This window comes from Armigeres subalbatus, chromosome 2 (assembly GCF_024139115.2).
Source record: "Armigeres subalbatus isolate Guangzhou_Male chromosome 2, GZ_Asu_2, whole genome shotgun sequence".
Classification (NCBI taxonomy): domain Eukaryota; kingdom Metazoa; phylum Arthropoda; class Insecta; order Diptera; family Culicidae; genus Armigeres; species Armigeres subalbatus.
This window is the reverse complement of record NC_085140.1, coordinates 161,615,378-161,628,692: the sequence shown is the minus strand read 5'-3', so window position 1 is coordinate 161,628,692 and position 13,315 is coordinate 161,615,378. Positions and strand designations below refer to the sequence as shown.

Sequence of the window (13,315 nt, the reverse complement as noted above, 5' to 3'; positions counted from 1 at the left end):
TGCGTGATTAGAAAGGCTGTGAAGGTGATGGCACAAATCTACCAAATTGAGGTGAACGTGCCCCTGGAGCCGACGTTCTTATACCTGATACTTACCGAATCAAACAAGGCTTTCACAATGTCGCGGTGTCAACCCAAATTTGAATTCTGAGTATTAGTCTTTCGCTTGCGTCTCAAATTTTAGCATGTAAGATGTTGTAAGATCTCCAAATTTTCTGGAGTTTGAATCAAATGGTCTACCAAATCAACCAAGCCTTCCATGATGTCTTTAGTTGCGATATCAACTCAATTATATTCCCCGAGTATTTGTCTTTCACTTGTCTCAAATCAAGGCATATGAGGTGTTGTAAGATCTCAAAGCTGTCCTGGAGTTTGGATGGCTTGCGTAAGTTTTCCCAATTGTTCTAGAGATTGAATCAAATGGTCTACCGTCTTTGGATGTCAATAATGTTTCAAGTTCTTTTTACGTCACGTGCCATTAGAAAAAGGCCGTAAAACTAAATGACGTATTAAAATATGCCGTGTAGTACAAAGTGTGTAGTACAAAATTGCATCAATATTTCAACAGCAGATGCCATTGAAAAAATAATCCAAACTTGATACATGTTAGACATTTTAAAAAAAGTTACATATTTACGCCACACATCCACTCCACTCAGTTTAGTGGTGATAGCCAGTGCGTGGAAGAGCGTTAGTTAGCGTGAAGTCGATTTGTTTCTCAAATTCAAAATACTTTTCATTTAAATCAGTCAAAATTCAACTGTGATGTTCAACCTAATCTTAACTACTACTACCTGTATAAGTTGAATTAAATTAAATTTAAATATTATAGCGCTCTAGTGATTATAACCAAATCACGATAAATATATGAAAAGGCAATCTAAGAAGTATCCACTTTTGATAAGTCTTCCTCAACACATACTTTCATACATACAAGTTTTTATGTCGGAAGAGGCTTTTTTGATATCGCTTACGAGATAATTCATAATTCACATAATTTAATAAAAATTATGTAGCAACAATAATAATAATAACATTTTTAATAATTTAACAATAATAATAATAATCATAATTCACGAGCGTTTCTCTAACATTCAGTTTCCATAACTGTCATGAGAAATTCCCTAGTCTGTTGACTCGTTTTCTATTGATATTCAATTGTATATTCTATATTTTATTATATTATATTCTATGGTATATTCAGTATCATCTCTGGCATTGCAAAGAAGTGCCTCGAATTTAATATCAAACGTTAGACACAGTCCAAATATTAAGTTTTTTATCCTATTAAGTAGCAATACAATCTCAACCAAAATTCTAATATCAGCTTTTTTTTATTTTTCTTGCCCACAGATCATTACTAAGCACTCAAGTACCATGGAATGAGATGGAAACGCTCTCAACTGCCATAAGAAGCGGACAGCGGAACAAGTTGACAACATCCCACTAACCGTTGGTCGTCGGATGGACTTTTTCCCTAACGAGTATGTTGTTCATGTTTGGGATTCGTCGGAATTGAAACTTGGCATCGTCGAAGTGCTAGCACGGATCTTATGTCGGCTTAACCCGAGAGGGGGAATTATTACTCGCTAGAGTGGTGGGGCTTGGTGAAGTTTTGGGGCAGTGGAGAAAAACAAAATCCCCGCCAGAGCGATAGCTCGGCAGCTCAGAGCCCAGAAAGTGTATCCTTCGTGGAAAGCGGCTAATGGTGGTAGCTAGGACAACTAATATGAGGGCTCGTCGTGCCAAAGCCTCTCGGTAACAAGCGTTTTTCTCCTTGCCATATAAGTGAAGCTGGGGACGTGGAAAAGAGAGGGGAGTGAATGGTGAAAAATTGAAGATCAAGTGTTGCTAGACGGCTGGTTGGAAGAGAAACTTGCCAGTTGAGAAATTGGGTGGTGAAGATTTCGAGATGAAAGTGATTAATCATCACGGCAGTGGCATATGGTTCAAAAAAGCGATTGGTTCAAAAAACGGGAAATGCCAGTGAAGAGGATGGTTTTCTGCTACATTAACAACAGCTTGAAGTTCTCCAGCAGGAAAGTGCTTCACGGTGAATAATTTTCAATATCACCACAATGTTAATCAGATCGTGATGCGTTTAAATCGTCTAGGTTGAATGTCTCGAGGACTGTGTGGTTAGTAAGGGGATTCAAACTTCGCCGACATCAGCGGAAATAGCCGGATGGATTTGTTCAAGCTTGCTTCGTAGGGATCCATCGAGGGAATTTGCATTTGACCCTGGGAACAAAAAGCGGCACAAGAAAAAAACAAATGGAAAATGTAGTCCGAGCACGTTGATTTCGTGGAATTTGCGCTTCTCATTATTTCCCATCTGCATAGAACCGAACTTAGAGCAAAGCCATTACCATTAACAAAGATCGAAAAGAATCGCAAAAATAGGAGAAGCTCCAGCGTACACAAATCCGAGATTTTTTGCCGCTTCCTTCTTGTACTTTGAAACCAAATATTTTTAGCTTGCCGAACAGAAGCCTATTATCCTTTGGACAAAGCCTTCAGAGTCGTTCATGAAAGGAATAATTTTCCTAGGCGGTAAAAGCGAGAGCGGAAAAATTATACGAAAACGGTTATTTATTTGAACCGACGCGTAGAGATTTTTTAGTCTCAGCGGGGCACCCCCGGAACGAATGTCATAATTGGATTTATTTTGTGCCGAGCAGTGGGGATACAATAAGCCCGACAGAGGCGGCCTCCGTCTGCCATTAGACAACGACGATCCACAGCAGCAAGGTCACGTCAGAAATCACAAGAAGAAAAAACGGCAGAACTCATATAGCAGCTGCGGTAGACCGTCTTATCGCACCGGAGGGGGTGTGGATATCATTATCGTGTCGTTTCTCGTGCTCTATTGGGGGCCCATCGAAAAATTCCACCGAATAGCATGGCTTCGGTCGCCGCTTGGTTGCCATTTGCACGGGCGGCGGCCATCGGGTGGGTCCCAATAGCATCCCATCCACTACCAGCACCCCCGGTGTTCAAGGACCGCCTCAGATCAGAAGACGAGAAGCTAATCATAAACGTCTCCGGACGAAGGTTCGAAACCTGGCGAACGACCGTTGAGAAGTACCCAGACACACTATTAGGCTCCAATGAGAGAGACTTCTTCTACGATGAAGATAGCAAAGAGTATTTTTTCGACCGTGATCCGGACATATTTAGGCACATATTAAATTACTACCGAACTGGGAAGCTGCACTATCCTCGACACGAGTGTTTGCTCAGTTACGATGAGGAATTAGCATTCTTCGGAATCATGCCGGACGTGATTGGAGACTGCTGCTACGAAGACTACCGGGATCGGAAGCGGGAGAACGCCGAACGACTGATGGACGACAAACTGTCGGAGAATAGTGATAATAATCTGCAACAGCTTACCAACATCAGACAACGGATGTGGCGAGCATTCGAGAATCCACACACTTCCACTGCCGCCCTCGTGTTCTACTATGTTACGGGCTTCTTCATTGCTGTATCTGTGATGGCCAACGTCGTCGAGACGGTTCCCTGCGGGTTACGGCCGGGCCGTGCCGGCACCTTATCTTGCGGCGAACGGTACAAAATCGTATTCTTCTGCCTGGACACGGCGTGTGTGATGATCTTCACAGCAGAATATCTGCTTCGGTTATTCGCCGCACCGTGCCGGTGTAAATTCATGCGCAGCGTCATGAGCATCATCGATGTGGTCGCCATCCTGCCGTACTACATCGGTCTCGGAATCACCGACAACGACGATGTGTCCGGTGCGTTCGTAACGTTGCGAGTGTTCCGGGTGTTCCGAATCTTCAAGTTTTCGCGCCACTCGCAGGGTCTGCGGATTCTCGGCTACACGCTCAAGTCGTGCGCCTCCGAGCTGGGCTTCCTGGTGTTTTCGCTGGCGATGGCCATCATCATCTTCGCCACGGTCATGTTCTACGCCGAGAAGAACGTGGACGGCACGAACTTCACCTCCATTCCGGCGGCGTTTTGGTATACTATTGTCACGATGACAACGTTAGGGTGAGTATTCACTTTATATTGTTTGTGTTTTATGACGATTGTATCCACCGCTAAAACTAAAAGTTCTATTCGGGAAACCAGCTCAGGTCCGCCTAGCTCAAGACGTTATTTATTGTAAGCTTCGTTTCTTAGGGTATGGTTTATTAAGTTATAATAGGTTTTTTAGAATCAGATATCATGGACAGGTGTTGTACAGAACACGAATAGAGCTCATGAAACATTAACTGTCCATGTGGCATTAAACAGGTCCAAACAATCTTCGGAAAATATCCGGTGCAATGGGCTTAAGGGGCCCTCCTTAGCCGTGCGGTAAGATGCGCGGCTACAAAGCAAGACCATGCTGAGGGTGGCTGGGTTCGATTCCCGGTACCGGTCTAGGCAATTTTCGGATTGGAAATTGTCTCGACTTCCCTGGGCATAAAAGTATCATCGTGTTAGCCTCATGATATACGAATGCGAAAATGGTAACTTGGCTTAGAAACCTCGCAGTTAATAACTGTGGAAGTGCTTAATGAACACTAAGCTGCGAGGCGGCAATGTCCCAGTGGGGGATGTAATGCCAACGAAGAAGAGAAGAAGAATGGGCTTAAAAACCACGAAGACAATAAATGGAACAAACCTGCCTAGTCTATCATTTCGCCTATATCAGAACAAACTTTAAAGTATCCTTTTTGGTGTCATTCGTTTTTGTTTTGAGATTTGCTCAAAAAAAGTATGATCCATATGAATACATGTAGGCATGGATCATTATTTCACTATATTTGCCAAAAATCATTTTGCTGCAATAATTCTCGCGCTTAGTATCATAGGGCCGTAACTGTACTGATAGATTTCTCTGTTTTTCTTTCGTTAATACTCAACTGAATTGGAAGTAACAACCATGATTGTTGCTTCTGGTGAACTATGGTGCAAGCTGCAACTATCCTTTATCGCTCCGAACATAAAATCCGAGGTAAACTGTTGAAAATCGCTATATTTATAAGAAGAAAACATCGATGAAGAGAAATCGATCAATGCAGCTACGCCCCTATGATACTAAGCACGAGAATTAATCTTCAAGCAATGTTGGGAAATGACACAAAAATGTCATGGGATTACCATAGCTAATATGTTAATAACGTTTTTATAAAAATGTGACGAAATATGTCATGACATTGGCCAACAAACATTGGAAACTAAAAATGGCTTATTCCGTTTAAAACAAGCATCTTCAGCTGAAAAACTGGCTTGCTCAGTTTAAATTGTTTGTTGGGTAATATCATTAGATACTAATTTGGCTCTGATGCTGCCGATTTCAGTTTTAGAGCAAGTAACAGGACAAAGTTATTGGATCCTGAAGCGTTAGATGTTCATAAAAATGCAAAATAGTAAAAAACTTGAGAATTATTTTTTAGCAAATTAACGAAATAACGTTTTACAACACTGATCACAGGGGAACCCAGACAACCACTCATCGCATAAGAATGCACAATTAAAATCGTTTATCGATCCAAGTTTCATCGAAATCGCTTTGTGGTGCGAAGTTCATCAGTTTATTTATAAATTTTACCGCACAGTAGGCTATTTTACGAGTTTAAAAAGTATCATTTGTTGGCATCGCATATTCCTGCAAACAAAGTCAAATGAAATCGGATGATCTGTCAAAAAGAGTTGTTATCACAAACTTCATCGCAAAGTTTAAAGAACAAACTCGCTTAAAAAACGTGAACATCGCATACACTACCGTGCAACGTCGGATAAAAAATACACACATATCGCCTCCACTTTTGTACGTAGAAAACGTTTCCGCGACTGGTATGCGATGAAGTTTGTGCGCATAGGCATCGTATAGGGTAAAAGATCCGATAGTCGTGGGTGTTCCTATAGTTGCGGTAGTGTTAATTTTACAAAATCTACGTATTAAACGCAGCAACCCATGTAGTCCATCAATTTGTTGACATATCAGTAGACGAAATAGAAGAAAACAGGTTTGGATTTCCCTTAAAATCGGTAAAGTATCACTAAAATACCTTATCTTTTTCTTGGCTTTGCACCAATAGTTGCGGTAGTGTTCCCATAGTTGCGAGTCCCGTATAAAAACAATGGGATTCGCAACTATAGGAACATGAATTAAAAAATACCGCAACTATTGGAACACTGCACCAATAATTGGAGGTACTATTTTAGGTGGCAATAATGGATGCTGCTGTAATTACAACACTATCAGATGAAATATGTTCAATGATCTATCTATTACACTCTTAAGGTAAGTGAAATGAAGTATAGACTTGATGTGAAGCAACAAATAGTGGTGGAACGTGCTTAGTTCCTCCACTATTGGATCTTTTACCCTAACAGAAAAACAATTCTATTATGAATGCATTCTGGTTGTCTGGGAAGGGACGTTTGGCAGAAAACCATTCGGCTGAATGCCACTTGCCCGAGGGCCACTAGACCGAAAGTTGTTTAGTCGAACAGACCATTAAATCGAAAATCATTTTGCCGAACAGGTCATTTGGCCAAACAGGTCATTCTGCCGAATATGACGTTTAGGTCATTCGGCCGAACAAGTCATTTCGTCGAACAAGTCATTCGGCCGAATATGTCGTTTGGCCCAATAGGTCATTTGGCGTCTCACTTCTCACTTTTCTTCAACCCTTTCAGGACGGATGGGTCATATATGCCCAGATTAGATTGTCTGTGAAAAATCACAGAAGAGATCTAGGTCTCCACTTTCTTCAGCAAAAACGTTCATCAGGATGTCGGCTTCACAGCAGAGATGGATCTGAACACGAGAACCCGTGTTCGTGTTCAAAACGCTCTGATGTTTGTAACAGGATACTTACCACCGAACTCAAACTCCACGGAACGAAACAAAACGATACTAACCAAAGCTTTCGATACGTCTGGTCCGTGGATACCCTGTACGACGGATTCGGGACTAGCAAAGGAGTGGATCTTTACTGTCAATATAAATGGAACTTGAGCTCACGAATACTGCTCTGCTAGTGCGGACAAAGCTGACCAAAACCCGGTAATCACGTAATCCGGTTAAGCGCTAACACGCCTTTCAGCGTGATGCGGACACGCACGTTCAAAGTTTACCCGAACTAACTCACCCAGGGCGGGTCTAACGATGGCGGAACTAATCCCAAAAACTCCCAAACCAAATCACAGGGTGGCCACTCACCCGGGAAAACACGGGAATTTGAAATCACCGGGAGAAAGCCGGGAAAAAACCCGGGAATTTGATCATGTTACCGGGAATTTCTTCAAATTTAGGGGAACTGTTCCATTTTCCATCTCACTGAACATATATTCATCTCATCGCAAAACAAAGAAATACAGCACCAAATTCGTCGCTTCTTTTTCCTTACAAGCATGCTCACTGGGAAAAAAAAAGCACAAAAATAAGAAACAAACCAAATTCCTTTTCATTGCTTTATTTTTAATGAGATGGAAATAGGAGCTAATTATTTATGTACAAATATCAGATTTGCTAATAACGTTAAAACACTTGAATTTGAGGCTGGATTTCGGAACGTCGTAGGTAGTTTGAATACTTTTTTCTTAAATTTTATCAGCAATCCTTTTTGCCTTTAAAATATTCAGACATAATTTCGAAGAGTCGTACACATTTAATTTTTTACTGGGATCTCAGCAAAATGTTAAAATTTTACCAAGATTCGCAAAGCCGTACCACAGCAAACATATTCTTTGCCGAGATATCTGTCAAGATAGCTGAAAGTCAGCAAATAATTGGCCGAAAATCTGCGAAAAAACGCAATTATTAATTAGGAATTAAAGGAATTAAAACTAAGTGTGTACAGACTGCTTTCATAATTTCAGACAATTTTGTGAAGTCCATGCGATTTTTTGGAAATTTGTGGGAGCTTCCTGTAATTTACGCACATTTCCAGGTACCAGTTTACTGTCGCTTGTCGTTTAATATTGCAATTTGATTCATTTTCGACACACTGAACTGTTCAACCTTTATTTCACAATCATTTTTGAATAAAAAAAAATGCTAAGAAGGTACGCCTAAGAAAGATGTGCTAAATGTACTGCAAAATTATAAGATCTTTCGACAGTATCGAGTACAGAACAGTGGAGGACCCTTTTTGCCTTTCTCATACACATTATAATTTCTCCCTTTCTTATAACATTGTATATGGAAAGGCTATTGATCTGGTCCAAAACCGAACTTCCGATAGAAAGCTCAGAGACCCATAGTGTTACATTCCAATCGAATCTGCTTAGCGAATTAAGGTGATCTCTGTATGTGTCTATGTATGTATGTATGTGTGTAATACACACTTATGAGACACACTTTTTGGTATTAAGCATTATTCGATTTGCTCTCACCAAGTTGCATTCGACGCGGAAAGCGTCTGCCTCAAACACCGGACGACGCCTCCCACTTCCTTAGCGCTACCTCCTACCTTTCTCTTCCTCACTACTCCCAACACTTTCTTCTCCGTTCTTCAGGGCCCCGCGCACTGCTACTCCGCTGGGATTCGCTCCGGTTCTAGCGTGATCACCAGCTTCTTCTTCGGCGGTCTGCAGCCCCTTGGACCCTCTGCCTATGCCGTGCGCTCCTCGAGTATGGACTCGAGACTTCAGCAGTTCGTAGACTTGCTTGAAAAACCTGGGTTTTTGGCGCACTAGATCGACACATACCACTAAAGCAGGTATCGGGTTGTGTAACGGCTTTCCCAGAATGGCGTTTATGGGAAACCGCGAGGTCCTGGATGTCTACTGTCCAGTCTTTCACACTAACTCTTTGTAACTTTCTTTTCTACCAACTTCTTCAATTTTCCAACTATAACTTTTCTCTACTAACTTAATAACTTTTTCTGTTGAGAGGCAACCTTTCAAACTTTCCTTTCGACAATCACCAGGCTAATGATTTGTCGTTCTTGTGACCATTGACCCCAAGCCTCTGATCGTTGACCCGTTGTCGCCCATGAATTCCGCCCAGTTCGCCACCCCCATGGCCGCCCATTCGATATCTTTCTAGGCGTCCCTGGTTGAGAGTAGCGGTATCACTGCCGTCCTTTCATGAGGCAGTGTAGTGTTGGCTACGTTCGTAGGCTTTGTGGGAGTAGGGACATTTTACACTTAACAACCACGATTATTTTCCTTTTTTTTGTAATTTACACGAATACAAAACGCGTAAAATCTCACCAATCTTGGACAACACACTAGCACTTTTTACAATCGCTAGAACAGGAAATGGACTTCCATACCGTTTCCATTTCTATCCTACATCTTAAAATTGACTACTTTGGCAGAAACTGCTAGAATTTAAAATGAACGAAAAGCTAGCTTCCTATATCCAATTAGAATTCCATCAATAGCTTTCTCCTACCACACTGGCAACTGGTGAACCAAGGTTAACCTCTGCTCGCCAACCTCACCCAAAAAATTCTATGAAATTCAGCATGAACTAGTGGCAATTGCAGAGGTATACTCAGCTTGCAGTGGGCGAGTGAATGCATAATCAATTTCTCCCCTTCTCTATCAAAACTGTGTTTTCTGTGCAAGAACAGCTGATCTGATCATAATGGAGTAGCAACAACGGTCAGTCAATCAAGCTCAAGAAGCTCAAGCTCAAAGTTTATTGAAAATGAAGTCCTAGCATGCCTTTTTACAGCAAAAGACTGTTAGAGCAAACATGCTGTTGGTACTGTTTAGTATCAAGGCGAGAAGGCAGAGAAACAATTAGCCATATGAACATTATTTAGATAAAAATGGACAAATGACTCATCAATAAACCATGTTGAAATATTTTTATATTTTTGCCTTACTCGTATACTAGGGGAAGGAGGGGCAATATGCCCTAGCTAAGCATAGACTGCTTTTATGCCTTAGCTATAACGATTTTCATGGGTGTTTCTACCTCACGCAACAGTTATACAATATGGCTAGCTGATGCCATATTAAAATTAGAAAAAATCTCAATCATATTGATAATATTCACATTTCAAAAAAGTGGTGATATTTCGTTGCCAGAAAACTCATGAGGCTCATGTAACTTACATGTTCTGATCAGGACGCACCTCTGCTTCACAGGAAAAATATCGGAGTTCAAGTTTGGCTATAAACTGAAGAACCAGAAGATTTTGCTTCTGAGAGCATGCAGATGGATTTGAAATGTTTGGATCCTATACCACATTGTTTGATAATAATAAACACTCAATCAAGTTTAGCCATCTTGATATAGTTGAGACAGTGAGGAATACAAGATGCTCAAGGCTCTCCAAAACGTTCTCGAGTTCACCCCAAGGTATCTAACAGATCAACCAAGGTTTACGCAATGTTCTCATCGTCGGCATATACCCAATCTGATCCACTAGTAACATACGCATTAGTCAACCAAATTATCTTGAATACGAAATGTTCAGGGTACTCCAACACATTCTTAAGTTCAACCCAAAGTATCTACAAGATCAACCATGGATTTTTGCAATGTCCTCAACATCGATATGAACCCAAAACTGATTCCATAAGCATAGGTTAACCATGAAAAATCAATTTTCTAAAACACAAGATGTTCAAGGTACTCCAAAACGTTTTTAAGTTCAACCCAAAGTCTACCAGATCAACCATGGCTTTCTGCAATGTACTCAACATCGATATGAACCCAAACTGATTCCATACGCATATGCGCACCATGCAAAGCCCCCCTCCCCTTGAAAACAAGATATTCAGAGTACTCCAAAACGTTTTTAAGTTCAACCCAAGTTGTCTACCAGATCAACCAAGGCTTTTTGCAATTGTCTCATCGTCAGCATATACCCAATCTGGTCCAAAAGACACATACGCATCATGTAAACTCAATTTGCTTGGAAATGAGATGTTCGAAGTACTCCAAAACGTTATCAAGTTCAACCCAAAGTATCTACCAGATCAACCAAGGCTTTTTGCAATGTCCTCAACAACGATATGTACCCAAATTGATATTGTGAACTTCATTTTCTTGAATACGAGGTGTTCGTGCCACTAAATACTGGCTGTGCATGTACTAAGACAAGACACGACAAGTGTTCATGGTACAATAAAACGTTCTCGAGTTCAGTTCAAAGTAGCCAACCATAAAGGCCTGCAATGCCTAGGACGAGTGATAAGCTCAACGGACCTACTAGGATATCATATCTACTTACTTGATACTTGATGGGCTACAGCTCTTCGATGTACCTATGTCGAATGGAGTATCCTTCTCCACTGGACTCGATCCTGGGCCAATCGCTTCCAGTCGCCCTGGACATTGAGCGCCCTCAGGCCCTCTTCAACTGCAAAAAGCCATCGTGTACGCGGCCTTCCACGAAGCCTGCGGCCTCTTCCGGGTATCATATCTAACATCATTCATAAGTTGCATCATAGGTCAAATGATCTAAGCTCTAGGACGTTTTGAAGAACCAAAAAGGGTATGCAATACAGTCGACCCTCGAGATGTGATACAGCCAGTATCCGGATGTTGAACAGAAGCCCTTGGTAAATTGTTCGAAAGGTGCATCAGAGTAAACGAGAAAATATTTTAGTATGGCATCATTTGTTTTCATGAGAACAAAATAGAACATCGACTCATGGAGGGTCCACTGTAGCTTGTAAAAAAATCAGTGAAATCCCACTAGCTGGATGGAACTGCTGAGATGTTTGGTTATGTCCAGATATATTATTCAGAACTTAGATTATCGAATAGGTCGCATGTTCTAAGCTCCAGGACGATTTGGAGGACCAAACAGGCTTGTACCAGCTTGTAAAAGTAATGAGTGAAATCGAGTAGATCACATATTCTGAAGTTCAGGACGTTCTGGAAAAACCGAAAAGGTCTGTAGTATCTTGCAAAAGTAATGAGTGATATCCTATCGGCTCAATTGACCTGTTGGGATGTTCAGCAATTCACGAATATATCGTTCAGGACTTGGTTGATCGGGTAAATCACATATTCTGAACTCCAGGATAAATTGGAGAACCGAAAAGCTCTGCAGTATCTTGTAAAAATAATGAGTGATATTTTTCGGCTCAATAGACCTGTTGGGATGCTTAGCGATGCACGAATACATCGTTCAGGACTCATTTGATCGGGTAGATCGTATGTTCTGAGCTCCAGGATGTTTTGAAGAATCAAACAGGCCTGTACTAACTTGTAAACGTAATCAGTGAAATTCTATCGGCTCAATAGATCTGCTGGGATGTTCAGCGATGCATGAATATATCGTCCAGTACTTGGTTAATCGGGTAGATCACATATTCTGAACTCCAGGACGATTTGGAGAACCGACCAGCTCTGTAGTATCTTGTAAAAGTAATGACGGTTCAATGAACCTGCTAAGATGTTTAGAGTCATGCATCTCTAAATATCATTCCGGACTTGGTTGATCGGGTAGAGTGCGTGTTCTGAACTCCAGGTCATTTTGGAGGACAAAACAGGCCTGTACTAGCTTGTGAAAGTAATGAGTGAAATCCTATCGGCTCAATGGACTTGCTGCGATGGACGAATACATCGTTCAGGACAGGATATATCGCTTGTTCTAAACTCCAGGACGTTTTGGAGACCCTGAAATAGTTTGCGTTTATTCAAAACTCGATCAATTTATGTCTTATGATCACATAGATATTTTTGGACACATATTTCAGCTTAGGACATTTTGTTTTTAGACACATTTCCTAATACATTCGAGGATATGTACTCCAGAACAGTTTGAACGGCCTAGGAAAAAAAAATATTTCAACGATTTTTCAGTTATATTTATACCAACTAGTTTTGGCAGGATCCAGTAATAAAAACCAAATTTGTACGTAACATCTTCGTAAAAAAGTCATCCTGAACGGGTTAATCATTTCTCACTTTTCACTTCTTACTGTGAAAAGTGAGTAGAGTGAAGTATAAAGTTCTCACTTTACACTTTTCACTGTGACGCTTCTCACTTTCACAGTGAGAAGTGAGAAATGATTAGTGCGAAGCGAAAAAAAGACTAATAATTTCTCACTTCTCAATAGGAAAAGTGAGTAGTGCGAAGTGAGAAGTGAAAAGTTTTACTTCTCACTAATCATTTCTCACTTCTCACTATGAAAAGAGTAAGTAAGAAAGACGACGGCTCTCTTCTCTCTCATCATTTCTAACACCTTATTTCTCACGTGTGGAGTGAGAAGTGCGAAATGATTATTGAGAAGCGCGAAGTGAGACGTTGAATTACCTTTTTGGCCAAATAACATATTTGGCCAAATGATCAATTCGGTCAAATGACCTATTCGTAAAAATGACCTATTTGGCCAAATGACCTGTTCGGCTAAATTCCTTTCTGTCAGATGGT

The 13,315-nt window shown here is 41.0% G+C and overlaps 1 protein-coding gene across 2 annotated transcripts in view; it reads left to right on the top strand.

Annotated features, from left to right (window-relative positions):
• LOC134211100 (potassium voltage-gated channel protein Shal) overlaps positions 1 to 13,315 on the top strand; it is a 641,586-nt gene that overhangs the window by 498,111 nt on the left and 130,160 nt on the right. For both annotated transcript variants that reach the window (XM_062687713.1, XM_062687714.1), the window contains one exon: positions 1,353 to 4,016. In XM_062687713.1, the coding sequence (XP_062543697.1) occupies positions 2,902 to 4,016 (1,115 nt within the window). In that variant the 5' untranslated portion in view covers positions 1,353 to 2,901. The remainder of the gene's footprint in view (positions 1 to 1,352; positions 4,017 to 13,315) is intronic.